The 27,820-nt window shown below is 39.6% G+C and overlaps 1 protein-coding gene across 11 annotated transcripts in view; it reads left to right on the top strand.

The window, feature by feature from the left end:
• Positions 1-27,820, top strand: part of LOC144767498 (uncharacterized) — a 1,510,898-nt gene that overhangs the window by 547,215 nt on the left and 935,863 nt on the right. For all 11 annotated transcript variants that reach the window (XM_078650906.1, XM_078650905.1, XM_078650908.1 and 8 more), the window contains exon 2: positions 22,695-22,866. In XM_078650906.1, the coding sequence (XP_078507032.1) occupies positions 22,735-22,866 (132 nt within the window). In that variant the 5' untranslated portion in view covers positions 22,695-22,734. The remainder of the gene's footprint in view (positions 1-22,694; positions 22,867-27,820) is intronic.

The following is a 27,820-nucleotide window of genomic DNA, read 5'->3' on the forward strand; positions in this document are numbered from 1 at the left end:
TGGTATCAGGCTGGAAGTAGAAATATAAAAAAGTGTATGTGATAAAGCCTAAGTAAATTCATAATTATACAAGACAAGCCTAACTCTATCCATAACTATAACAGAGAAGCCTATCTCAATCTATAACTATTACAGAGGGATAGTATATAACTATCAGAAAATGTTTTCCAAATTAACTTAAAGTGCACAACATACTTCACTTTCCAAAATAACAACTTACCTTTGAGAAAGCAGTTGAAGTTCTCAGTGAAAATCCTTTTCAAATGTATTTCAGGAAGTAGTAGTCAAAATGGCTGTGTTTCCCTCTCTTTTTTTATATATATATTCATGTACATAACCAATCAAATGTCAGGAAATAATAGTAGAAAATGAAAGTAACATTTTAATTGGTTGTAAATTCTAACACTTCAGATGTGTTTTTGTCATGTAATTTACCTCAGGATATTTAGACAGGGCTACAGGCCAAATGGCTCAATGGAATTCCTCCAAATTTGGGAAAATGGTAGGGACTGGTATGTAGTATTGCCTATTCTATATTTGGTGAACTTCTCTACAGATGTTTTTATGTAAATTAACTTTTTTTTAAATTTTGGGAGCGCTTACCGGTGCGCGCCCCGGTACGCGTACCGGCAGCGCAACGGGAGTCCTCCATTTTGTGTTTCGATAGATTTGAGACAGAAAATGGAAGAGAAACAACGTTGGGAATAGGTATAAGGGGGCACGGTAGGCACCCCCTGACCCCCTAGGTTTTCTGAGGGGGTCTTAGGAGGTCCATATAGGCCAAAAAAAATAATAATAATTTTTCGCGGGGTGAGCGCCCGGTACGCGCACCGGGAAGCGTACCGGGGAGCGTGCTTTGGTGAAAAATAGTGAAAAAAGTTAGAAAAAGATAATCATTTGGAGTGATCAGAGGTAGGGTAGCCCTGAAAAGAGCTTTTGGGTTGTGTGGCTGATTTAGGTACCTACAAGTAGGTACCAATGCACAGTCTTAAATTCAGGAGGAATATTCTATTCCCCTCATCTGAGAAGTGCACACCATCTCCTCTGTAGATATCTTGCATGTTGTAACGCAAGTTGTTGTTGTATATTGAACTCATTCCATAGTCCCTCATGTAAGCAGAAACAGATGTATTCACATGTTTCCGTGCTGTCTCAAATTGTGGACAAAATTGGTTGGACCGCTTCCATTTCTGTCTTTGGCATATATTGGAATATACCAAGGCAGTTTGTGGGAAAAGTGTCATCAATTGCCCAAAGGTGTCCTTTAAAAGCATTTCCAGACCTACCCCAGTCAAAGTGCCTAAGTCATTTCCACCACAGTGGAGAATTATGAGGTGAGGGTGTGGCAGATGCAAAAAGGTTTTCACCAATGGTATCAATTGATGACATCTCAATCCTCTCTGGCCAATCCATTTAATGTTCACATTTGATAAATCAAGGTTGTGAAAATTTCTGGTAGCTGCGTACCTTTGAGCCCAGTGGATGTAGCTATGTCCAATAATCCAGACAGAATACATGGTAAGAGGAGGTTCTGGTGCAGTCAGATGAAGTGTGGGAATGAAATGGCAGTTGGAACAGTAGGAGTTTGCAACAAAAAAAACTGGAGTTTCAGTGCTGTTGAATCACAAGCAATGATTGGTGGATTCAGATAGTTGAAAACTGAAAGTTAGGGTGCATGGTTCTGTTTTGTGAAAGAAGCAATTTGAATGGTTAATAAAAAGTCATTTAAAGAAACATTGCACTGGATAAGCTGGGGTATTGAGAGGTCAAACATCCTTGCTAAGTTCAATTGCAACATTGTAGAATAAACTTTTAAACCTGAGAGCTGAGTGAGGAGAGAGTTGCTATGGTAACAGGTAGAAAGGGCTGAGGGGGGGGGGGAAGGGTGTTGATTTGAAAATAGAGAGGGAAGAGTTTTGATTGGTTACCATGAGGAATATGTGTGTAGAATTAATTAGAGGTTCTCTGTGCCATTCATGGTTGCAGTGCCTGGAGTACATACATTTGCTCTGTTAAAGAAATATTGATGTGTGTGTCTGACACTGCTTTCAATCTCCTAAAGCATTTGTAAAGGTAAGTAATGATTTATCTAATATAGATAGAGAGTTGTATACTGTATGGAGAATATTTGGAAGCATATTGTGGTTTTTAAATGTTGTTTGTGTCATGCTTTTTCATAATGCTTGGTAAAAAGTTTGTACTGCATAGAGGAATTGTATTTTGTAAAATTGTGTAGTTTCAGTAGTGACATGGAATGCTTGTACATAGGACCTGTGCTGTGTTTCTTAAATGTGATGTCAAAAACGATTTTGGGGAAAATGAATGGCTTTTACATTTTTAGAAGGAATAAATAATGTGTGTATGCTTTAAGAAATAAATTTGACCCTTTCACAATGATGTTACCTGTGTTAACTCAGTGTAGGAAGCACATTGAGTATCTTTGCATAGAGGAATTGTATTTTGTAAAATTGTGAAGTTTAGTAGTGACATGGAATGCTTGTACATAGGACCTGTGCTGTGTTTCTTAAATGTGAGGTCAAAAACGATTTTGGGGAAAATGAATGGCTTTTACATTTTTGAGAAGGAATAAATAGTGTCTGCATGATTAAAGAAATACATTTGAACCTTTTACAATGATGTCACCTGTGTTACCTCATAATAGGAAGCACATTGAGCTTCTTTGCTGTTGGTTTGTGTCAGGTTTTTTGATAATTCTTGGTATGAATATTTGCAAGATAGGGGATTTGTATTTTGTGAAATTGTGAAGTTTCAGTAGTGACATGGAATGCTTGTACATAGGACCTGTGCTGTGTTTCTTAAATGTGATGTGAAAAACGATTTTGGGGAAAATTAATGGCTTTTACATTTTTGAGAAGGAATAAATAGTGTCTGCATGATTAAATAAATATATTTCAACCTTTCACAATAATCTCACCTGTGTTACCTCAGATTAGGAAGTAGATTGTGCAGTTGAGGTGAGGCATGTCCAGAGGGACAGAGGAGGTGAGGTCTCTGTTCAAGACTGTAGTGGGAGAGAGGCCTTTCCTGGGGAGCATAGGTGGTGAGGCCTGTGTCTAAGAGTGCAGTGGACTAGGCTTCATGAAGTCTATCCCCCACTGCAGTCTTAGACACAGGCCTCACTTTCTTTGTACCCCTGGACAGACTTCTCTTCCACTACACTCTTCAATACAGGCCTCACCTCCTCTGCACCCCTGGACAATCCTCACCTCATCTGCAACCCTGAATAGACTTCAACTAATCTGCATCCTTTGACAGGCCTCAGCTTATTTACACCCATGGAGTACGGTCAGGAACCTGGGTGTGCTACTTGATCAGCAACTTACATTTAAAGATCATGTACATCAAGTTGCCGGCACCTGTTTTCGGGCTATTGGGATGCTTAGACGAGTCTTCCCCTACTTACCGGACCATCATAGGATAAAGCTTGTGCAGGCTCTTGTCATCAGCAGGGTGGATTACTGTAACGGTTTGCTCCTTGGAGCTAACGAGGAACAACTAAACAAATTACAGGTGATCCAAAATACAGCAGCGAGGATTGTCCTCAATGTTCCACCGAGGACCCCATCCTGCCCCCTGCTGACCAGACTCCACTGGCTTCCAGTGAGGAAACGAGTCCAGTTTAAAACCTTATGTACTATCCACAAGTGTATGATAGGGGAAGGCCCAAAATACCTGGCTGCAATTTTTCAGCCTTACATCCCGAGCGTTCCCTACGCTCCAGTAACCGGCAACTGTTGCAGACACCTAGAGTAAAGAAGACCAGACAGGGTGGCCGTGCGCTGGCCCATGCCGGACCAGTACTCTGGAACTCTCTGCCCCTTGAACTAAGATCACTTAACAGTCACCTGATTTTTCGGAAAACTTTAAAAACCTACCTATATCCCATTAACTAATGTCTGTCTTGCCTTTATATCACCACTGCAGCACACTATCTTCAGTACTCCCTCTTTGCAGCAACAGCGCGGAGATACCCCTTCGGGGGTCTATTCTGGCGCTTTACAAGAGCATAAAATAAATAAAATGCGTCACCTCATCTGCACCCAGTTACCATCAATTATACTCAATACATTGAGGCCTGTCCAGAGGACAGAGATGAGGTAAGGCTTGTCCAAGGGTGAGAGGAGGTCAGTCCTCTCCACTGTAGTCATGGACACTGAATGCTTGTACATAGGACCTGCACTGTGTGTCTAAAATGTTATTCAAAAAACAATTTTGGGGCAAATCAATGACTTTTAGATTTTTGAGAAGGAATAAATAGTGTCTGCATGATTAAATAAATATATTTCAACTTTTAACAATGATGTCACCTGTGTTATGTCAGATTAGGAAGTAGATTGTTCAGATGAGGTGAGGCATGTCCAGAGGTACAGAGGAGATGAGGCCTATGTTCAAGACTGTAGTGGGAGAGAGGCCTTTCCTGGGAAGCATAGGTGGTGAAGCCTGTGTGTAAGAGTGCGGTGGACTAGACTTCATGAAGCCTATCCCCTACTGAACTCTTAGACACAGGTCTCACTTTCTTTGTACCTGTGGACAGACCTCTCTTCCACTACACTCTTCAATACAGGTCTCACGTCTTCTGCACCCCTGGAGAATCCTCACTTGATCTGTAACCCTGAATAGACCGTTTGCTTTTTATCATTGCTTTGTTGATTGGTAATAGTGGTCTATAATGTGCTATTTTTTTCTTTAACACAGATTGAAATCAAGATTTCAAGAGTAAGGAAAGATGCCCTCAAGGCAAAGGAGAAGGAAAAATGATAAGCGGAAAAAAACAAAAACAGCATCGGAATTACAGCACTCCTCCACAACAAATACTTCAAAAAACAGGAAAAAAGCTCCTGGTAAGACAACTAAGTCTTTCTTACGGAACATATGTAGATAAAAAAAAATGTTGGACAGCATGTAGAAAAAGAGTAGGAGAGAGTAAATTTGAAAAGGAAGGAGAGGCCCTCAAAAAATCTTACTACTGGAGCAGGAGAGAATAATATGTATAGGAATAGAAGGCAGAATCAGTTTAGAGACATTCGTAAACTAATGTTTCGCAATAGGATGGTTTTAAATTTGTTAAAAAACATTAGGAAAGGTAAACAGAGAGCTGCTTTTTATAAGAAAAAGAAAAGTGTAGAGAAGATTGTTGATCAGGCTTTTGAAGTTAAGAAAAAATTATTTATTTTAATAATCAATAGAATTAGGACACTTAACAAGACAATTGATGTTTTCAAATCAAACAGTAGATGGAAAAGAGTAATTAATCGGACTAATTTTTGTAAAGTTTTTTCAGGAGAATGGATGCACAGTTCAAGTTGTGAGCCATTTTTTAATAAGGAGAGTTACTTCCAGGAGAATGATTTAGTGCATGCAGTTGACACCAGTGGTCGAGCATATGAGGTGAAAGACGGTTGTCCGATTGAAAAAGAGAAACTTGTGCCTAGAGAACCAGAAGAGGTGTTAACTGATGAAGTTTTAGGGAGACGTACTAAGGGTCCAGTGTACACTTGGAAGTGTAGTCGTATTTGTAGTGTGCGACAGGAATCAATTGATTTGTTTTGTAATTTCTTACGTACATATAGTAAGAAAAGTCTAAAACAGAAAATGAAGTTGTTGCAAGACTTAGATCCTTGTAGAGTGGGAAAAAACAGGTTTGCAAGGGCATTCACTGGCTTGTCGTTCTAGAAAAGTCTGTCAGAGTGTTTTTCATCATTTTAGGATGTTAGCAGTGCATCATACCAAAATGAGGAAATTAGTGAGAATGTTGTATTATGCAAAAAGTCCAGCACTTAAGCTTAAACAATTAAACAGTGCTCTTTTGCATGGAACTGAATTAGATGTGAAGAAGATTTGTGAAGAAATTGAGATTTCTTATTTTGGTGAAAAAGAGGACAGTGTAGAAATTAACACAGAAATTCAAGGTAATGTGGAAGACAATGTACAGATTTCAAGTACAGAAAAGTTTGACCAGAAAATTACCAGGTATAAGGTGAAATCAAGTGAAAGGCCGAATTTTACTTGTGTGTGTTGTCGATGAACTCATTATAAGCATCAAACTAGATTTGTTGATTTATACGTAAAAAGTGAAAAGATAAATAATTATGAGTGGAAGGATTTTGCAACTTATTTGTGGGTGGAGAATTGTTTTGATTCGAGTTCTGATCAGCGTATTTGTAAATATTGTTATGATAAATTAAATCAAAACAGAATGCCTGCTAGAGCTGTTCATAATAATCTGGAGTTGGTAGACATTCCTCCTGAATTGATGGATTTAAATACATATGAGTCTATTTTGATTCAATGTGTCCATCCTTTTCAGGCTATTATTCGCATGGAGCCTAAGATAGGGAAATTGCCTCCTTCAGATTTACAGAGAGGATTAAAGGGAAGAGTTGTTTATTTGCCTCTAGATTTGAAGAAAAATATTGATACAATTGGTGTAGAGAAAGTGGAAGAGGAACCTCTGGTTATTCTAGTTAATGGGGTTCCGACAAAGAGTAAGAAAATCTGGCAAGATTTAGTGGATGTTAGGAAAGTCAAAAAGGCAACGTTGTATTTGGTGAAAAACAATGAGTACTACAAACATGTATGTGTTGAAGCAGAGGAAACAGCTGCAGATGAAGACAGTGATTGTTCAGCTGGCCAAATTGAAAAAAGTTTATGTGTCTAGAAGTGAAGAAATATATGAACATTATACTGTTCATCCTTTGTATTCCAAAGAAGTGATGGGGAATGCAATTGACTTGTTTCAAATGAAAGCAGCAAAAGGAAGTCCCATTAGTGTATGGGAAGAAAGTTTGGAAGCTCGTTGTTTTCCACATTTATTTCCAACAGGTCGAGGTGCACGATATGACGATCGAGCACTTCAAATTCCTGCATCTGAATATCGAACTGTAAGATTATATGCTGAAGATCCAAGGTTTCGTCAATACATTCCCTATTTGTTTCATCTACTGTATGAAAGTGACTTGTCTGAGCTTTCTTATGCAGTAAACCATATACTGAAAAGTGGAGCACATCTGCAAAATGTTTCGGCGTGGGACTTTATGGAGAAAGTGAATCTGCAAGATAATATTTTGGAATCTCATTTAATCAATCTCATGGCATGTCAGCGTGGTACAAACGAGTATTGGTACCGTCGTCATGGGGAATTGAAATGTATGCTAAGAAACTTAGGAACTCCTACATGGTTCCTCACTCTTAGCTGTGCCGAGTATGCATGGGACGACTTACTTCAATTTCTACGAGAGGCAAATGCAAATATACAAAATATAGAATTCAAAACACCTGGAGAACTGTGTTCTTTGGATCCAGTGAATGTATGCAGATATTTTAATCATAGATTTGAAGCTATGATGTCTTTTATTACCAACAAAAAAAATCCTCCCCTTGGAGAGGTTTTGGATTTCTTTTGGAGAAAGGAGTATCAAGCGAGAGGTGCTCCTCACATACATATGTTGTTGTGGATTAAAGAAGCACCCAAATTTGGAACAGATTCGGATGAAACAGTGATGAGTTTCATTGAAGAGTATTCAACATGTGCTGTTCCGAAAACTACAGAGGAAAACAGTTTAAGGCAACAAGTTTTACGCTTTCAATCGCATCGTTGTGGGAAGTATTGTCGTCGAAAATTCAGAAACAAGGACAAGTTCTACACAAAATGTTGTTTCGGCTTTCCACGACCAGTGATTTCTAAAGGAAGAGTTAATAATTTGATGTCTTCTCTACGACATACTGTGACGAGGAAATCACCAAAAAATACATACAATTTAAAAAGAAACGAAGAGTCCAAGTACATCAACGACTACAACCCAGTGATTTTGTCCATGTGGAATGCTAACATGGATATTCAATTCGTTGCTGACAACTCTATTGCTGTGGCTCGATATGTGACGTCTTACATCACAAAAAAAGAAAAGACAGAACTGAAGGAAATATGGGAGGACATTTCACATGAAAAGAGTCTAAGCAAGAAATTATACAGTTACAGTCTGAAGATGTTGTCGCATCGAGAAATTGGAGCATATGAATGTTCTGATCGATTGTCATCAGCAAGTCTATGCCAAATCTAGAACCATCATTTGGATAAGTCTAGGTCTTGCTGCAACACGAAACCGAGTTTTGAAATCTGTACAAGAAATAGAGTATTTGGCGGAGAAAGAACCAGAAAGTACAGATATTCTGAAGACAAACATGTTGGATACATACTATCCAAATAGAAGTAGTCATCTTGAGAACAGTTGTTTGTATGAAGTTCTGCAAAACTATATTTATAAGAGGACCATCAGAGAAGATATCAACAATGGAATATATGCTATCATTGGGTGTGAATGATGTCTAGTGAAGCAGACAAAAGGCCATTTGATTAATCATCGAAAAATGAGTTGCGAAAATCCAGAGAAAAGGGAATTTTACTATTTAGCTCTTTTGCAACTCTTTAAGCCATGGCGTACAGAAGAGGAACTACTTGGAGATTTTCTCTGTTTCGAAGATTCTTTTAATGCAACCAAGGATACCATAGAATGTCCTGTTTTTCCAAATTATCTGCAAATGTTGAACGAAGAAATAGAGCAAGAAGCCACAATTGCTGCAGAGATTGCGAGAGACAGTTCTCAAGGCAGTCAGAGTTCTACTTCATTGAGTCAGGATCCACTAGGAGGACCAATTATCCAAAATGAAGCTGCCACGGCCATGGATGAGGTGGAAAGAGCTATGGAACAAGCTCAAGATGATGTAGTTAACTTAGAAGATTTGGTGAAACAACTAAACCTTGAGCAGAAGCAGATATATGACGAAGTCACAGAACAGATTGAACATGGATTCAGTCATGAGAAAAAAGAGTGCTCATGTACATCATTTAAGCCTGTCCAACTGTACGTGAGTGGAGAAGCGGGAACTGGAAAAAGTTCTGATTAAAGCAATTGCAACTTATCTGCAGAAAAGGACTGAATCACCGGTATCTTGTGTTGTTACCGCTCCAACTGGGCTGGCAGCACATAATATTAAAGGGATTACTTTACATCGTTTACTGATGCTGCCAGTGGAGCATGATAACAAATTGCAATACCACAAGCTATCTGGAGATGCGTGTTCCGAAGTTTCGAGAGTCCTGAAGAAAATGAAACTTCTTATCATTGATGAAGTAAGCATGGTCTCAAATCTAATGCTTGCTTTTGTGCATTTGAGAATGCAAGAAATTCTTAGAACAGAGTATGATGTGTTATTTGGAGGGAAACACATCATTGTTTTTGGAGATCTACTGCAGTTGACTCCAGTGAAAGGACAACCAGTGTTTAAAATGGTCACGCATGAAGATACCAAGAAGTGCCTAGGAAGCATTGGAAACGTTAATATATGGTTACATTTCAAATATGCAGAACTACTCCAAAATATGCGGCAGGCAAAGGATGAAGATTATAAAAATATTCTACAAGATGTAAGAATCGGAAAAGTAAGTCAGCATGGGAAAGAAGCTTTACATGGACGATTATTTTCAAATTTGTACCCAAATGAAAACATTCTTCCAGAGAATATTTTTAAGAAAATTAACGAGAAGAAATCTGGCATATGTTTGATGCCAACTCTTAAAGAATGTTCCATGTTCAACAACAAAATGTTAAAGTTAGAAAATGAAGAGATAGTGAAACTGGAAGCTACAGATAAAATAGAGCATATGGGAGCAACAATTATTTTGTCTGAAAATTTGAAATCAAAATTGGATTCATTAGAGAAGACTATATCTAAAACTGCTGGTTTTGAAAAGACTCTGAATGTGTGTTTAAATTGTCGTATTATTTTGAGAAGGAATTTAAATGTTGAAAGAGGTCTGGTAAATGGAGCAATGGGTCATGTTGTTGGTTTTGTGAATTACAAAAATAGAGATGGAATTGAAATTTTAAAAATTAAATTTGATGGCATTGACGAAATAGAACAAATTTGTCGTTGTTCAGCTAGGTTTTTGCTTGTGAAAGACTTATATGTTCGCCGAAAACAGTTTCCTATTTGTTTGGCATATGCGGTGACAATTCATAAATCTCAAGGTTTAAGTGTAGATAGTGCTTTGGTGAACATTGGAAGTTCTGTGTTTAAAGAGGGTATGGCATATGTGGCATTATCACGAGTCAGAACTTTATCAGGATTGTACTTGATTGAGTGTGATGAAACAAAGATTTGTGCTGATCTAGATTGTGTTAAAGAATACAATAGGTTAAGAAGAGAGTATGCTCCACATTTGCCTCAATATCCTCTGTTTGAAAAACGTGTGGTAGGCCGAAAAAGAAGAAATGAGAATAATTGCAGTGAGGTAGTAGCAAAAAGACAAAAAGTAGATGAAACTGTAATTGTAAGCAGAAAGAAAAAGGATTCTGTTGAAGATGTTGTTGGATTTAAGTTTGAAAACAGTTCTGGTGTCAACTGCTATGCTAATGTAGTGCTTAATGTTGTTTTTTTTCTTCAAAATTTACAAGAACAGATTGTTGAAAATCGGGATCAAACATTCTGCTGTTTATTGAATTCCGTGTTTGAGAAATGTAGCAGTGATAGAGCAAAAACAGAAAGTGGTTCAGAAATTAGAAATCTTCTAGACATATGTTCTGGTCAAAATCAATTTTCACAGATTATTCAGCAGGATTGTCAGGAATTTTTAATGTATATGTTTGATGTTTTGGAAGATGAAGGTGTAGATATAAAAAAATCTTTTTAGCCTTTCTTATCAATGGCAGCATGACTGCGACAACTGTAGTTTATCAAGTAGTACTAGAATAGACACTGAAAGATTTATATATTCGACTTTACCAGACTGCAAATCAGTGCCTTTTAATAATCTAGTTAAAGCAGCTGATCACAATATGGTGTGTACCCAATGTAAGTCTGCAATGCTGTCCACATTATTTTTACAAACTTATGGTAAATATGTGATTTTAATGTTCCAACGATGTAGACCTGATGGAAGTAAATTGTCAACTTCTATTAAAAATGTTGTGGCTTCTCAGTTATCAATTTCAGGAAGAACGTTTGCAACTGTAGCTATTATTTATCATGACGGTCCTTCAACAACATCAGGGCATTACACATGCTATTTAAAAAGTCGTAAAGGTTGGACCCAGTGTAATGACACTCATTTGACTTTCAAACAACGTTTGCCTTTTGACTTAAAAAATTCATACCTAGTGTTTTTAGAACCACAATTTAAGTAAAGGTAATTGGCCTATGAAGACGGGAGCAGTTAATAAAGGTTAGTTTGCTGTTTAAAATTATATTCTGAGTAAAAGTGATCAAGATAATATAAAAAATTGACTTGTCATATAGGTACTGTAAGTGGATCTCATAGTAAGTGATATCAGTATTATACAAAATGATGAACATGAGTGAGTCAGAGATGGAATTATGAAAATTTAAATATTGTGAAAATGTTGTTTGAGCCTTTCTTTTAGAACGTCGGAAAAACGGTAATTTTAGAGTTTGTTTTAATTAATTTGAAAATATACTAATACATCTGACACTATTTGGCCTTAAGGAATGGTGAAGGAATGAGCAAACAGTTATGACTGAACAGAAGGAGTATATGAAAATAATGAAAATATTTCAGATGTTCTTCGAAGTTTTCTTCTAGAAAGTCGATGAAATGGAATTTTTAGAGAACAGCAGAGTACTTTCCAACGAGAAAAGGACCTTCATGATATACTATTTGGCCTAAAGGAAAAGTAAGTGAATCAAAGATTAGTGTACATTTGTCATTTGTCAGTATCTAAGTTTTTTTTTTCCCGCTGTCATATGATGAGTAATTTGAACTCACTGTTTTAAGTGAAATTCAATATATTCTGAGAACAGCAAAAATAAACTATGTAACTTGTTGTACAAGTTATTCTATACTTTGGATTGTGTAAATTACATTGTATTCCCATTGTCTGACACTCATTTTCCTTTTTCCAACCACTTTCAGCTCTTTTTACTCACTTATAATGTCTTTCTCTCACTCTCTGTAACCCCCGTTCCTTTACTCCACTTCTTTCACAACCCCTCATTCTCATTTCAACTGTCTGCATCCCCTCTCTCCCTTGCATAACTTTCCAGCTTTCAGTTCTCTGCTTTACTTCCCTTTTCGGTATTTTCCTCCTTTGCTCTTTTAGTAATTCCTCTTTACTCACTCAGCAGTATTGTCGCACTCTATCACTATAAATCACCCACTCTCCATCGCTTATCTTTGTTTGCTCCTTTCTTTTGACCTCTTCTCTCTATTTTTCGTTCACTACCTCTATGTCCTCAGTGCCTCACTCTCCTTGTGTTATGTTCACTTGTGTTCATCTACCTTCTATCATTTCTTTTACAACAACTTCACTGCTCTTCTCACATCGTTCTTCATCCCATTTCTTTTACTCTGGTTCCATTACTATCCCTCATTTCTTTTCTTTCAATGTCCTTCTCTTTACTTTCATCACCAAATTATTTTCTCTCAGTACCACTGTTTTAGTCGTCTTCTCCTCTCTTTCCTTGTTTTGCTCCCTTACTCATTTCCTTTGCTCACTCATTGTACTCCACCTCACTCAGTTTTTCTCTTAGTGTGTCTGTCTACTAACTTCCTCACTCCATTTCCCTCAATCGTTGTATATTATCCTCTCTCCCTTCATCCCTTCACTCTATGACTGTTCTTCACTTACTCTCAGTTATCTTCTATTCCTCATTCTTCTAAATGCATCCTTAATTAGACTCTTTTCCGTCTCAGTCATTATCTTTTTACTTACTACTGTTTCCTGATTTAGTTTTGCTAACTCACATTGTTTTAGTATCTTTCTTACCTTCAGTTCATTTCTCTGTTCTTCTCTTCCTCTCTGTCAGAGAATCTATATGCCTTACTCTTGGTAATTTGCTCTCCTTCTATTTCTTTTTCTCTCTTTTTGTCCTTCTACCTTACTTTATTTCCCTTTCTGTGTCCTTCACTCTTACTTTATTTCTAAATACACTGTTATGATTTTTAACCTCTTCATTTGTATCTTTTAATTTAAAATACATATTTTACTAATTATAACTTATTTTTTCTTCTCTCTTTCACAGATACAAAGTGTAGTAAAAAAAAATGTAATTAAAGTTACATTTATTATCTGGTAAGTGTGACTAAAAAAATTTAGTTTGTCATCACCCTTTGCTTTAACCTCACTAATATTTTCTCAACCAACCTCACTCCTGTTTCTTTACTCTGCTTCCCTCACTTATTCTGCATGTTTACTCCCCTTTCCCTATTTCCCCTCTCATATTCAACTTCTTTCAGTTCCCATTCTTTACTTCACTTACCCTCTGTTCCCTTCCTTTGCTTCTTCACTCATTCTCTTTTTCTTAATTATTTACCTCACTCCTACACACACACCTCATCCCCCTCCCAACACATACACACACCTCTGACATACACCCCACACACCACACACACACACCTCACACACACACCCCCCACACACTCCTCACACACACACACACATTCCACACACATACATACATCCCACACCCATACACCCCACACCCACACACCCCTCACACATATCTCACACACACCCTCACCTCCACCCACACCGAAACACCCCACACACCCACACCCACAGACACACAACTTAGAGAAATATTTTTGAATATTTGTTTCAAGGGTTACATTACAGTGAAAGGAGGTCTGTCACTGTCACAAGGATGGTGTCATCAGTGATGTCATGAGTGATGTCACTGACCATGTCATGAGTGATGTGATATGTGACGTCATCAGCAGTGCATTGCACGTGCAAGTTATAGTGAGTCCAACTAACTATAACGTGGGAATTTCAATGGTTTTAAGCAAGTAAAACTTCCAGCTAACTATAACTGGTGTGAAACCTATGGTTTTTTCAGTGAATTGAATAGGTTTTTTAAATGCTAATTCCTAACAATAACTGGTGTAAAACCTATGGTTTTTTCAGTGAATATATATATATATGCAACTGCTTTCTGTCTCTCCCACACGGCAATACAGAAATCAACGGACCACCAGGCAGTATGGAGTCAGCAGGTAGGTTTATTATCCCTTGTCTTCACATTTCAGCATGGCGCGTTTCGGGTAACAAGTACCCTTGTTCACATAATGAACCTGCAGTACTTGTTGGTTATTTATACATGTTTTTTTTAAAGTTTCAATGCCACGTGACCATGAACAGTGAAAAAATACTACTGTGCAAATACTTCATTTCATGCATCGTTGATTGCTTAAGAAATTAGGTTTTCTTACCCTTCCTATATTCTTGACAATAAATCAGTTTTTGTGTTTATATTTGTTTCAACATAGCAGCTTCAATGCCTTTTTTATACGTGCAAAATCTTGCAATACATATTGTATAAATAGTATGCAACAACAATGTAATCCATATAAAACACAGAGCATTATTTAATAAATAAAAAAACACATGATACTGTGTGATTTGTGCAACATACACATTTGACCTATTTGGTCCACATAAGTGGAACCATGTGCGAATAACTGCATGAATGCAGACGCGTTTGTGCAAAATAAGCCAATATTTGAGTAGACATAGTTACAGCCACACTCAATTCAACTGTGCAAAATATGCAAATTTCACCTTGTGATCATGTTAATGCATCACAGTGCAAATTACTGCCTAAATGCAGTCGCATATGTGCAAAATAAGCAAAATTAAATATCTCCATACACCTGCATACATTTATTTATTTATTTATTTATTTCCTTATATGGCGCCTGAATAAACCCCCGAAGGGGTATCTCCGCGCTTTGCCTGAGGAAGGAACATAGAGTGTGCCAAATCATGTTCAAGATGGTTGAATAGATAGATAAGTATTTAATTACTTGTGAAGAGATAGGTCTTGAGGGTTTTTCGGAAGGATAGATGATTGGTGATTTGTTAATGTCTGGGGCAGAGAGTTCCAGAGAACGGGTCCAGTGTGGGCCAGGGCACGACCTCCCTGTCTAGATTTCTTAATTCTGGGCACTTGCAGTAGCTGGAGGTTGCTAGAGCGTAAAGAGCGCCCTGGGACATAGGGTAGGAAGGCTTTTGTTAGATACTTAGGCCCCGAACCTGTCAGACATTTATGGATGGTACATAGGATTTTGAATTTAATGCGTTCCCGCACTAGGAGCCAGTGTACTTTAGCCAGTAGAGGGCGGGAGGGAGTCCTAGGTGGAGCGTTGAGGACTAATCTTGCCGCAGTATTTTGGACTATCTGCAGTTTGTTAAGTTGATCTTCATTAGTTGATAGTAGAAGACCATTGCAGTAGTCCAAGGTTTTTCTATGACTGTCAGGTAGATATGGAAACACCCTTCTCAACAGTCCGATGGCCCTAAAACATGTACCGGCAACTTGGTTAACATGATCTTTAAATGTAAGGGCTTGGTCTAATAGCACTCCCAAGTTTTTCACGGTCTGTTTAGGATTGGGAACTGGTCCCAGTTCAAGGGGCCACCATTCGGGGGACCACAGTGTCACTGCCTCCCCGAACAACAGTACTTTCGTTTTGCCTACATTACACTGTAGGCAGTTCTTGGCCATCCACTCTGATACTGCCCTCATTCCATCTGCAAAGGATTTTTTTAAGGCAGGTGTGAAGGTTTTAAAAGGAAACAAAAGTTGGGTGTCGTCGGCGTATGACACCGGGGTGAACCCAAAGGATCTCACTAAGTCAGCCAGGGGGGCCACGTACACATTAAATAATGTGGGGCTTAGGCATGAGCCCTGTGGCACTCCCCTGGTGAGCTCCCTAGAGATGGATTTATGGGAGCCCAACCTGACTTCTTGAGAGCGGCCAGAGAGAAAACTCTCCATCCAGGACAGAGCTACACCCCCCAATCCCACATCTTTCAGACGACTGAGAAGCACTTCGTGTGATACCGTATCAAAGGCAGCAGATAAATCCAACAGCACCAGAATTATTGACCCTCCCCCGTCCAGTGTCATCCTGATGTTATTGGTCACTGCTAGGAGGGCTGATTCGGTGCTGTGGTTGGGCCTGAACCCAGATTGTGAGTGGTCCAGGCCTTCCGTTGCCTCGATATGATCTGATAAGTGGGTATTTACGTGCTTCTCAGTCATCTTAGCGATGTGCGGCAAGAGGGAGATAGGCCGAAGATTTGAGAGGTCTGTCCATGGGGAGGCCGCTTTTTTCCTTATTGGGTTCAACACCGCTTTTTTCCACTCCTTTGGGACTTGCCCTTCTGTCAATGAGATGTTCATCACTGACTGAATGGAGGGTCCTAGGAGGGAGATCAGAGGGGCGACCAATTTTGCAGGGAGGAAGTCATTGGGGGACCCAGATTTTATGTGGCTGATGAGAGGTGGCAGGTCTAAGTCACTGACTAGTGGAAAAGTCAGTAGAGGGTTTTTATTTTGTGTAGGTGAGTCATTAGGGAGGGGGACCGAGGTTCCTGCACCTCTAGAGGCCATAATTTTATTATAAATAAGATTGATTTTGTCCTCAAAGAACATTGAAATCTCATCACAAAGTGTTTGGGAGAAATCATTGGGGCTTTCACTAGCTGTGGGTTTGACAAAGCTCTGCAGTATTTTAAACAGCTCCCTTGGACAGTTTCCCGCCTCTTCTAATTGTAAGGTGAGACTATTTTTCCTAGCTTGTTTTATGTTTTTATAATAGGTTAACTGGGCCTCTTGGTAAATTCTCCTTTTCTCCTCAGTTTTCGATTTCCTCCATGCTTTTTCAAGTCGCCTACATTTCTGCTTTTCTGTTCTAAGGTCTTGTGTGTACCATTTTTCTTGCTTGGTGGGAGGGTATTGCTTATGAGGTTTTAGTGGGGCCAGGGTGTCGATGGCTAACTCCAATGAGTTATTGAGTTTTTCTAATGCAGTGTCTGCTGAGTCTTCATTTGTGAATTTTGGTAGTATCCACTTTTCCCGCAATTTTTCCACCGATATTTTGTGCCATTGACGGCGCAGAATTGGTGGGAGCAGCGGTTTATGCAAGGATTTAACCGGGCCCATAAGAAGAAACTCTATCAAAAAATGATCTGACCAATTGATTTCTTTAGCAGGCAGGCATCTTATTTTAGTGCAGTTAGAGAATAGTGAATCTAGAGTGTGGCCACCTCTGTGGGTGGCACCGCTATTTATAGCCTTTAACCCCAGGTTAGACAAATCTGCAGTTAGTGAGATGGTTTCGGGGTGTGTCAGATTGTCCATGTGTATATTAAAATCTCCAAGGAGGATAAAATCCTCCTTGGCTTTAAAATGTGGAGCTAATAACTCCAGAAGGGAGGTTTACCAACACCATTTAACGAATACACTGTCAAGATTAAAATTCTATTGACAAAGGGGTTTGATACTCTATCTATTTCCTAATAATACGATTCCATGAAGAATTACCAAAGTGCTAAGTGCTAAGTGCTAATCATGTGTGCAAACAAATACCATATAAAAATAGTTAAAACCAATTAACTTGATTTAGAGCCGGCGGCTGCATGGTTGGGTAGATGAGTGTAAACGCCCCATACCAAGTCTAGTAATTAGTCAATGTATCTGCTGTTATTAGGAGGCCTCACCCATTACAAGCCTGTAAGGGTGAACAAAGTTTAAAATTTCTGAAAGGGTCTCCTAATGCTCCCAAGTGATGGAATGTAGTCATAAATTTAAAGGAAAGTGTGCAAATCTTCCGTGTTATTGAGACCCTTCGGATATTTACTGTCCAGATTTAGAATATATCTAGTCTCTAATTGTCTCAATAATTTTTCCCTATTGCCTCCTCTACGTGGCATGGGAACGGAATCAATTACATAATAGGATAATAGGATAGGATAGGATAAACAATTGATGTCCTTATTATGAACAAATTTAAAATGTCTCGCGAATGGATATGAAGGATCGCATTTCATGATAGCTCTGATGTGTTGGAGTATTCTCACGTGCACCTGGAGCTTCGTACTTCCCACATACCTAAGCCCACAGGTGCAAACTGCGAAATCCGTACGGCAGTTGTACTTGCCCTTAATGTCAATTTCTGTATCTCTGAAAGGAGTACTGTATTTAGTGGTATTAACACCGAATTTACATGCATGGCATGTAATGCAATATATTTATATATGGAAATGTTTTGTTCCTTACAGTATGGAACACCAGTTACATCTTGGATGTCTAAATTCAAACCAAGACCAAACCCCTCAGAACAGAGATATTTGTTATATCTCCTTCACACAGTAATTCCAAGACACCTGGCTTTTCTCCCTTGCTCCTTTAAGAAACGCACCTGTTTGGGTGGAAATGGCTTAATCTTTCAGCTCCTCTCTCAACAAGAGGTGAGAACATTGCCTTACGTTCATAACTGAGAATGTTGAAACAGATAAAACCTTTATTTTTCGGGACGTACTTCATACAGATAGTAGTAGGCCTTATCTTTAACAAAATTGACCATGGCAACTACCTGCAGCTTGTGCTTCCTGAATCAGACTAGCACTCTTAAAGCAAAAATCCATGTGGGGGTCCATTTTGTAGCCTCTACCACTTGAAAGGATCAAATCACCCTTGTGCTAAGGGATCTCATGTTGCTCCTTCTTGAAACAAGATCATAGTTCCATCTACATTCGAGGCTGTACATCTACACACATCAAAGTACCTCTTGCAAAAATTCAAGATATTGGGAGCTGCCCACTCTTCCAGAAGAAAAATGTAATTAGAAGTCCCAAAACTTGTGCCAAATAAGACACTGCACGATGCCACCTCCGGGGCACCCTGAAGCTCTGGAATTCCTTGACTTTTTCTGAAAAATTATGAAATTCGTCTCAGACAGGACCTCATTGCTTTTTTGTTTTATGTAAGGAATTCTGGGGCATATTACCAACAACTAGCGATAATTTTTGTCTCTAACTTGTTTAGAGACAAAAATTATCGCCGCACATCGGCGATTTTTATCGCAGATAAACCTTGCTATTAGCAAGGTTTATCGCAAATGCGATAAAAAACGCCCGCAATGCATGAATATCGCTGAACAGTCAGCGATATTCATGCATTATCGAGCAAATGCTCTTAGCCATGTTATCCACCTCCCATTGGATAACATGGCTAAGAACTGCTCAGGGCAGGTGTTAGCTTTTGGAGATATTCGCGCTTAGCGCAAATATCTCCAAAAGTTGGTAATAGGAGATAGCGATGTTAGCGACTGTTTCCAGTCGCTAACATCTTGGCACGCCCACTTTGCATATCATTAGTGATAAATATCACTGACATGCAAAGTGGGGCCCATGATGGTCGCTATCTCCTATTAGCTGTCGCTAACTGGTGTTAGCGACAGCTTGGTAATAGGGAGATAATTTTATCTCCGCTTTCTTGGCTTTTAAAGCCAAAAAAGCGGAGATAAAACCCCTTGATAATATACCCCTCTGTACCTTTAAAGGATCAATTGTTGTGCTGTTTCTTTCTTGTATATTTAACTCAGAGGAATTGCATACTTGATTCATACTTTGCATTGCCACTCGTTTCCTCGGCCATCAGAGCCTTAAACATATGTCTGTTAATATGCATTTGCACTTTTTGGCATCCAGATGTCCAGATTCCCATGCGCACATGGACAAAATAGATAGACTGCTTTTTGGTATTTGGGAGAGTATGTATATATTCGTGGATGCATTGGTATTTATATATTTAAGGGTGCTACCACCCTCCAGGTCATTATGGAAACTGTTCCAGTCCTGGACTTTTGTGTAATAGCCTAATGCATTCTGGGTGTTGTAGTCTTGTTTCTCTCCATTTAACTAATTAGACTAACAGACCTGAAAACAACCATTTGTAGGTAGAAAGTTCAGGTCTGGTGACGTCCACAATGTCCTGGATCGAGGTTGTTGCTGTCATATAACTTGTTGCAATTTACTCTGTTGCTACGGTGCTCTGAGGCTTTTGAGGCCACATATAAATTAATACAAATAAATGAAAAGAGGTACATGATGGCATGTTGGGTTCTCTGGAGCTGTGCAATCCTCAAACCTTCTATATCCAAGGCTGCTTGACTTGGACTTCCCTACATCGAGTACAGGCCTCTGAATCCGACATGGTAGATTTCCCTGGCTGACTCACCCGGGCATCCTGTCCTGCCAGCAAGTTACACTCAAGCATGACAGACCAAAGAAATGAAAATAAACTCCTGAAATGAGCCAGTTTACTTGTAAAACCCTCTGTGTGAAAAGGTCGGGTACATGTTTGAGTGGGCTGGAGGTAACCCAGTTCACTAAAAAGCAAAGCAAATGCTTCAATAATTGCAGAAAGCATGCTTCCTCTATAGGGGTAACAAAGTTAAACAGAGGGCCTCGGTTCCCCGTGCTCTGGACAGTTATTCGCTTTTTACCAGCCCTCTCATGCACGCTGTCCATATCCAGTAATATTGAGCGGGCTAAAGCCTCGCTCCTGTTGGTAGCTCACCGTTTATCATTCCTGCTCCTGCCTGCACTGTCCTTCGATAAAAAAGTTTTTGTTGGTTGATCTCAGCTCTTTCCTACCCACTCATTACACTGCACGTTCTGTGATAAACAGGTGATTAGTCTCCAGTGATTTCAGACTGTTATCTTCACACAGACCTTATGCTCTGTTTCGGGACCGGTGATTAACAGTAGGCTACTTTACAATACTGCCAGTCCTCCATTCCCAAGCCCTGCAGTCCTTCTTCTAATAATATATTAGCAACACTCAGTTATATGTTGGCCATACACTCTAGATCACCATGCTCTATATATACACACAGGGCTGTTCAGTATGCCAGTTGCATTGTTCAAATAGGTCTTGATGATATCTGTAAACTACAAGCCATTTAACGATGGCTGTACCATTTGCCAATCCGATTGGAGGAATAAAGGAGACTGTGAGAAATTGACAGTTGTCCAGTGGATACTGACCCACAGAGGGTTGCGGCATATTCAAGAGCTATGTAGCAGCTGATCACATTTTGGCAGAAATTACATTTTGAGATAATTTTGGATTGGCTTTGACCTAAAAGGACTAATGGGCCTATAAATCCAGTACACATCGATGTATAAAAGGTTAGGTGGCAGTTTCACTGACAAGCCAGACCTAAAAATCCATGTAAGTTAAAGGCTGCCCTCCTCCCAGCTCGTTATCTAAGACACTTTAACAGTATTACAATGTCATGGGTCTGCCCCTGAAAGTTTAAGCTCAGGCAGCTGGATAAATATGCAAAATGATAACTGTGAAAGCACACAACTTCTCCCCAATCAAAACAAGTACTTGTGGATCCTAATATGGGAGTAGGGCCAAATCCCCTCTCCTGGTGATTCTCATATAATTGTTATCCTGCCTTGGTTCTATCATGAAAAAACTGCACCGGGTGAAAAGCAACATTCACAGTTAGGGAATCCAAAAGTTCCCTCAGTTTAATGGAATCTCCAGAAAATTGTGGAGTGCATGTAGGGACTATTAGGTTATCTGCAAATCCTAATGCTAATGTCTGTTTTAACCGCATGCGTGCGGGCGGAATTCCGCCCGTACGCTGGGATTTACTCATTCCCATGTTTCATAACGAGCTGGGCTCGTCATGAGCGTGCGAGGAGGCTACCTCATGACGAGCCCAGCTCGTCATGAGCGTCGAAGGGGTTTAAGCTGTATTCTCAAGATAGAGGTGTTGTAAGTCTTGATCCAAGTTCTGAGTAGGATCCATGAATAAGGCAGATAGAGTAATTTGTGTTCCAGTATATCAAGGACTAGATGTAATTTATATCTCTCGTTTCCTTTGTAATTGCCAGCAGAATGGGATGAATTGTCCTAGTAGCCATACTGTAAACCTACACTAAACATATGTGAAAAATATCATGCGCTTTCTTAAGTGACAATGTCAAGCAAAGACAGACTCGGCTGTTCCTATAGATAGAAGGTAGAAAAAGATAAAGGTACGGTCACAAGAAGGGTGAAGGTAGTGCTCAGTGGAGGGCTACCCTGGGTATCCAATTTGTTGGTATTAATTGCCTCACACACCCTTGCGAGTGTCATGCTTCATCATTGGCGTTTGCTCCTCGTTGGGCAGGCGCTGCAATGCCCAACGGGCTCACCTCAAAGAGGGGCTCTTTGGCGGAGATCTTTTTACCAACTGCCTAAGGGTGAAGTGCGGGTGAGGGGCCAGAGGGGAACGGATAGTGTAAATACGTGAATTAAAATGTGGCACAAGGTACCGGAGATCAATTTATTCTGCTATGATCGCTGGAAATTAGGATCCCACGTCACGATCCAGGACTACAATACATATCGTGAGGTCAACATGTTTCTCGCCTATGCACACTGGCTGCGATTCTTCAGGACCTAATGGTTACATCTATCTCTAATAAGAAATGACCTAGTTTAGTGTCAGTTTATAAATGGTTGTACTACCTGTATGGGACAGCTCTTGCCTAAAAGTCAAGGTGTCTAGGTGTCAACAGTACCCGGTAGGTTTTACATCAAGGGGAAAGAACCATAGGGGTTTAAGGTTCTTGCTGCCTTGGTCAGCGCGTGGTCTGCCTACCCATCTCTACCGGGATCCGGATAGGCTTTCTTAAGTGAGTCATACTAAGAAGGAAAATGGCACTAAGAGTAGAGAAAAAAACTCTTTGGAAGTATGGATGGTTTTTGATGAAGAATGCTACAATTACCATCTTTTTTAGGAATGAATATGAGCCTAATCACACCCACAATAGCACGAAAATTGTGTTGTCCTTCTATTGCAGGCATAAACAGAGAGATCCAATACCCGAGATCCTGGCCCACATGCAAATCAAACTTCTAGTAGCAGAAACCTTTCAGTATTGTTCCTGCTTACCAAGGGCAAGGATTTACTTCCTGCTGATGTCGAACCAGTTGACTGCGCCACCGCCTTCGTGGAAACATGGCCACTCTCTGGTGAGTTGTTTATGCAAGTGTAAATGGATTATTATTCACCATGAATAGATTGCAAACCAATGTAATTTGCATGTTACCCTAATGCAAACAGTAATCGAATCACACAGAAACAAATCTGTTAAATCCCATGATGGAAAGTATATTTTCTCTCAGTAATCCACAATGTATACAAAAGGTTTTAAGATGTCATATGGAATAAAAGACTTTACTGAAGGGCAATTTAATAAAAGAAGGGGGTTCCCCAGGGGTTTTTTAAGGATGTAGGCAGGCCGTAAGGGGGAGAAAACAGAAAATAGAACAAGGAACGTAACCCCGCCTAATGATGTAATGGTCCTAACAATAGGATCCCAATATATATGGGGTGATTAGCCTAGGAGTTTAGCAGTGCACATGACAAAATTTAGTCAATCCAATTATACTCAACAAAAGGTATTTAGAAAATATATATATATTTTTATTTTTTTATATATTCTTTGGGTTGATGTAAAAAAGGTTGTACAAAAATAGATAACATTTCAAATCCACAAGATGTCAAACAACATACATTAGTGCAAAAAGGGGATAAAAATAAGAGAAATTCGTTTTACTTTAGAGCCTACCCAGTAACAAAACATACTTCAATCATACTCTCATGTTCACAAATTTCCAAAATAACCTACCTAATGTTCTCTCATTCAACTTTCATTCTTCCATGCATTTATTCATCCCTATCGTCCTGGCATATGTAACACAAAGATGGTAAATTTGTTACATAAATCAGAATGTTATTCCAGATAGATGACATTAATACGGCTTTTGATGATTATAAAACAGTACGCCGTATTTCTGGAAACACAAGCCGACGCGCGTTTCGGTGACAGGCCTGAAGGGCCACACCTTCGTCAGGGCTGGGGGTTGTTAACTGGGAGGGAAATGAACAAAGATCTGGAAATAAAAAACAATGTCTTAATTTTTTCATTCTATAAAAATACAGTCATAACGTGTTGGAACATGTACTTTTTCACTCTTTGATACAATTTAATACAGAAAAATACATTGATTATTAGTATTAATATGACAACTATATAGTTGACTTTTTGTGGCTATGCACCGCCCGACTACCTAGTGACACTCCCTAGAACAGACTCCCGGTTAGGTGAGATCTGTGAAAGGTATAGAGATAACCTTAACTAAGCGACCCATCGAGTACATTTCATCACAACTTTCGTCTATCACAGTACATCATACATTCTTTCTAGAGCACATTTAACCAAATAAAAGACAGATTCTTGCAATTGCTAGTGACGCTCAGGGACAAAAAAGGTCTACCCATGGTGTGAGTTCATTTACTCTAAAGGGAAATGGAGGAACAGTCGGCATCATCTTTGGACAACTTTTGTTTCATTACTGGGTTTTTAGAGAACATATATGGAATAAGCGCAGTATTTTGGGATCAAACCACAATGGTACCTAACGATTTCTCCTTCTATTCTTCATAGCAATTGTTTAGACCACTAAAGACAAATTATTCAAAAAAACATATTTTTACCTATCATAAAATTGTAGTCGTAACGATACAGAAACTTGAGACCAGTAATCCTATATGCAGTAGAAGGTAGTTTCTATTTCCGCTCACACTGGGTACCGCGAAAAAGAACCTATAAGTAAAATGATACTTTAAGTAAACATGGTATTATTAAAGACTGAGGTGTCATATTTAGTTAGAGACATAGTTGGATTCCGATTCCAATTATAAAGTTGACAGCACTAAATCCTACGTTCTGATACACATTCGAGGATAATATGTTTCTCACAGTACCTGAGATAATCTTTAAATGGTTCTTTCGTAGTAATGGGAATTTAAGGTGTCACCAGATGCTGGCAATCTTATAGATCCTAATAAACAAACAGGGATACTTATTATATATGGTCTCGCATTGTCTAGTCAACCCACAACGATTGCACAAGGGGAGTGATTCATTACCTAAAATAGATGGTTATCAGGTGGCAAAGAATAAGGGAACCGGTTCCAAAACTCAGCAATCTATGATGTGAACTCGCCACACTTCCGGCTATCCGAGTAGGTAAGAGCGGGTAGGAAACTATCAGTCAAAAATCCCTAATAGAGGATAAACGGCCAGAGTTAAATGTGTATTATTGTTGGTATCCTCTAATTAGTACAAAGTAGATAGAGGGGAATCTGGCAAATATACACACCATCAGCTTAATGAAGCAGGGTTCACGGGTGATACAGATGTGGATCCGCCGTTTTTCGTCGCTATTGAAATAAGTTGATGGCTGTCAATAAGAGTAAGGAATAACGCGCCTATGATAAGTAAACATTATTGAATTAGTCTACTAGTTATTTCGAAAATCAAGTACAGGCGTATACACACCGTTATTGGGTGATGCAAAATGCCACTGTCTTTTCCGCTGTAGGGAGGGTGCAGAGCTGCGCATAAGGCTACCTAGTGGGGTATAGAAGGTAGAACAAGAACAGCGATCAGAATATGACTAAGCATGTTTTGGGTCTAAGTAGTAGCATGTCGATGTGTGGAACATACCTTCGACAATAGCGGATTAGTCTGTAGAGGGGGTTCCGCCGATGGACCGCATCGACCTTCCGGCGCCGGAGATAGGACTCTCATTAATTCAGAGCCTGTTTGCATTTAAATAGCCCGCTTTTCGCCTCACAGAGAATCGGCATCACCTGCGTAGAGTGGTAAACATCGACGACAGGCTAGATTTTCCCGGTGGATAGATGGCGGCCATCTTAGAACGGCTGAGATTAGGAAGATGTAAGATAACAAACATCGACTGCCGACTAGATTTTTCTGATAGATATATGGCGGCCATCTTAGAACGGCTAAAATTCGGAAGCTGTAGTAAAGGAAACTGGACCTCATTCCTTTAGTTACTTAATAATCACCATTTTAAAAAAAGGGGATTATATTCTATTTTATTCGACTAGTGGGTATATTTTAGGGACATTAAATTTTTAAATTTTGCGCACCTATTCGAAAGTTCTCCCTAATAATGTGCAAAAGTGTCCAATAGACAGGTGTATCCAAACGCAAAGATGTTTCCATCCAGATCATTATAGCTTTTATCAAATAGGGTGGTCGGACTTTATTGCTGGAGAGATCATTTTTACAGAAATGCCTGGTGCCAAGGACATTCTTCATTGAGTCCTTTGTCCACAGCGTTCAAAAAGAAAATCCAGAATACTTCCCGTTTTTTTCGTAAACCCACGGGGTCCGTTCCTGGATTCGCTTTAATTTTTTCTAGAATGAACCAACGCAGTTCTAGTTCTTTGTGTCCCTTTTCTAGCCAGTGTGTTACAATTGGGGCCGCAGTTTTTTGATTCCTAATATTGGATCTATGCTCCCCTATTCGTGCTCGGCACTCTCTGCCTGTCTCCCCAACATATGGGAGGTTGCACGGACACAGAATTAGGTATATGATGTTACTGGTGCGACAGTTCGTCATAGTGGCGTTCCGTCGTACAGATATCGTGCGGGTGTTGGTACTGACAATTTCACCCACGATAGCCTGCGGGCAAATATGACATGTCCCACATTTGTGGTTGCCATATATAGGTTCCATTCCAGTTATGGTGGTTTGAATATTTTCTGGGGTTTGAATCGACCTATATTCGCCTTAAAAAAAAACGCAATTTGAAAAATCACTTGGTAAGAGGCAAAATTCAAGAAACCCCAGAAAATATTCAAACCACCATAACTGGAATGGAACCTATATATGGCAACCACAAATGTGGGACATGTCATATTTGCCCGCAGGCTATCGTGGGTGAAATTGTCAGTACCAACACCCGCACGATATCTGTACGACGGAACGCCACTATGACGAACTGTCGCACCAGTAACATCATATACCTAATTCTGTGTCCGTGCAACCTCCCATATGTTGGGGAGACAGGCAGAGAGTGCCGAGTACGAATAGGGGAGCATAGATCCAATATTAGGAATCAAAAAACTGCGGCCCCAATTGTAACACACTGGCTAGAAAAGGGACACAAAGAACTAGAACTGCGTTGGTTCATTCTAGAAAAAATTAAAGCGAATCCAGGAACGGACCCCGTGGGTTTACGAAAAAAACGGGAAGTATTCTGGATTTTCTTTTTGAACGCTGTGGACAAAGGACTCAATGAAGAATGTCCTTGGCACCAGGCATTTCTGTAAAAATGATCTCTCCAGCAATAAAGTCCGACCACCCTATTTGATAAAAGCTATAATGATCTGGATGGAAACATCTTTGCGTTTGGATACACCTGTCTATTGGACACTTTTGCACATTATTAGGGAGAACTTTCGAATAGGTGCGCAAAATTTAAAAATTTAATGTCCCTAAAATATACCCACTAGTCGAATAAAATAGAATATAATCCCCTTTTTTTAAAATGGTGATTATTAAGTAACTAAAGGAATGAGGTCCAGTTTCCTTTACTACAGCTTCCGAATTTTAGCCGTTCTAAGATGGCCGCCATATATCTATCAGAAAAATCTAGTCGGCAGTCGATGTTTGTTATCTTACATCTTCCTAATCTCAGCCGTTCTAAGATGGCCGCCATCTATCCACCGGGAAAATCTAGCCTGTCGTCGATGTTTACCACTCTACGCAGGTGATGCCGATTCTCTGTGAGGCGAAAAGCGGGCTATTTAAATGCAAACAGGCTCTGAATTAATGAGAGTCCTATCTCCGGCGCCGGAAGGTCGATGCGGTCCATCGGCGGAACCCCCTCTACAGACTGATCCGCTATTGTCGAAGGTATGTTCCACACATCGACATGCTACTACTTAGACCCAAAACATGCTTAGTCATATTCTGATCGCTGTTCTTGTTCTACCTTCTATACCCCACTAGGTAGCCTTATGCGCAGCTCTGCACCCTCCCTCCAGCGGAAAAGACAGTGGCATTTCGCATCACCCAATAACGGTGTGTATACGCCTGTACT

This window comes from Lissotriton helveticus, chromosome 7 (genome assembly GCF_964261635.1).
Source record: "Lissotriton helveticus chromosome 7, aLisHel1.1, whole genome shotgun sequence".
Lineage (NCBI taxonomy): Eukaryota > Metazoa > Chordata > Amphibia > Caudata > Salamandridae > Lissotriton > Lissotriton helveticus.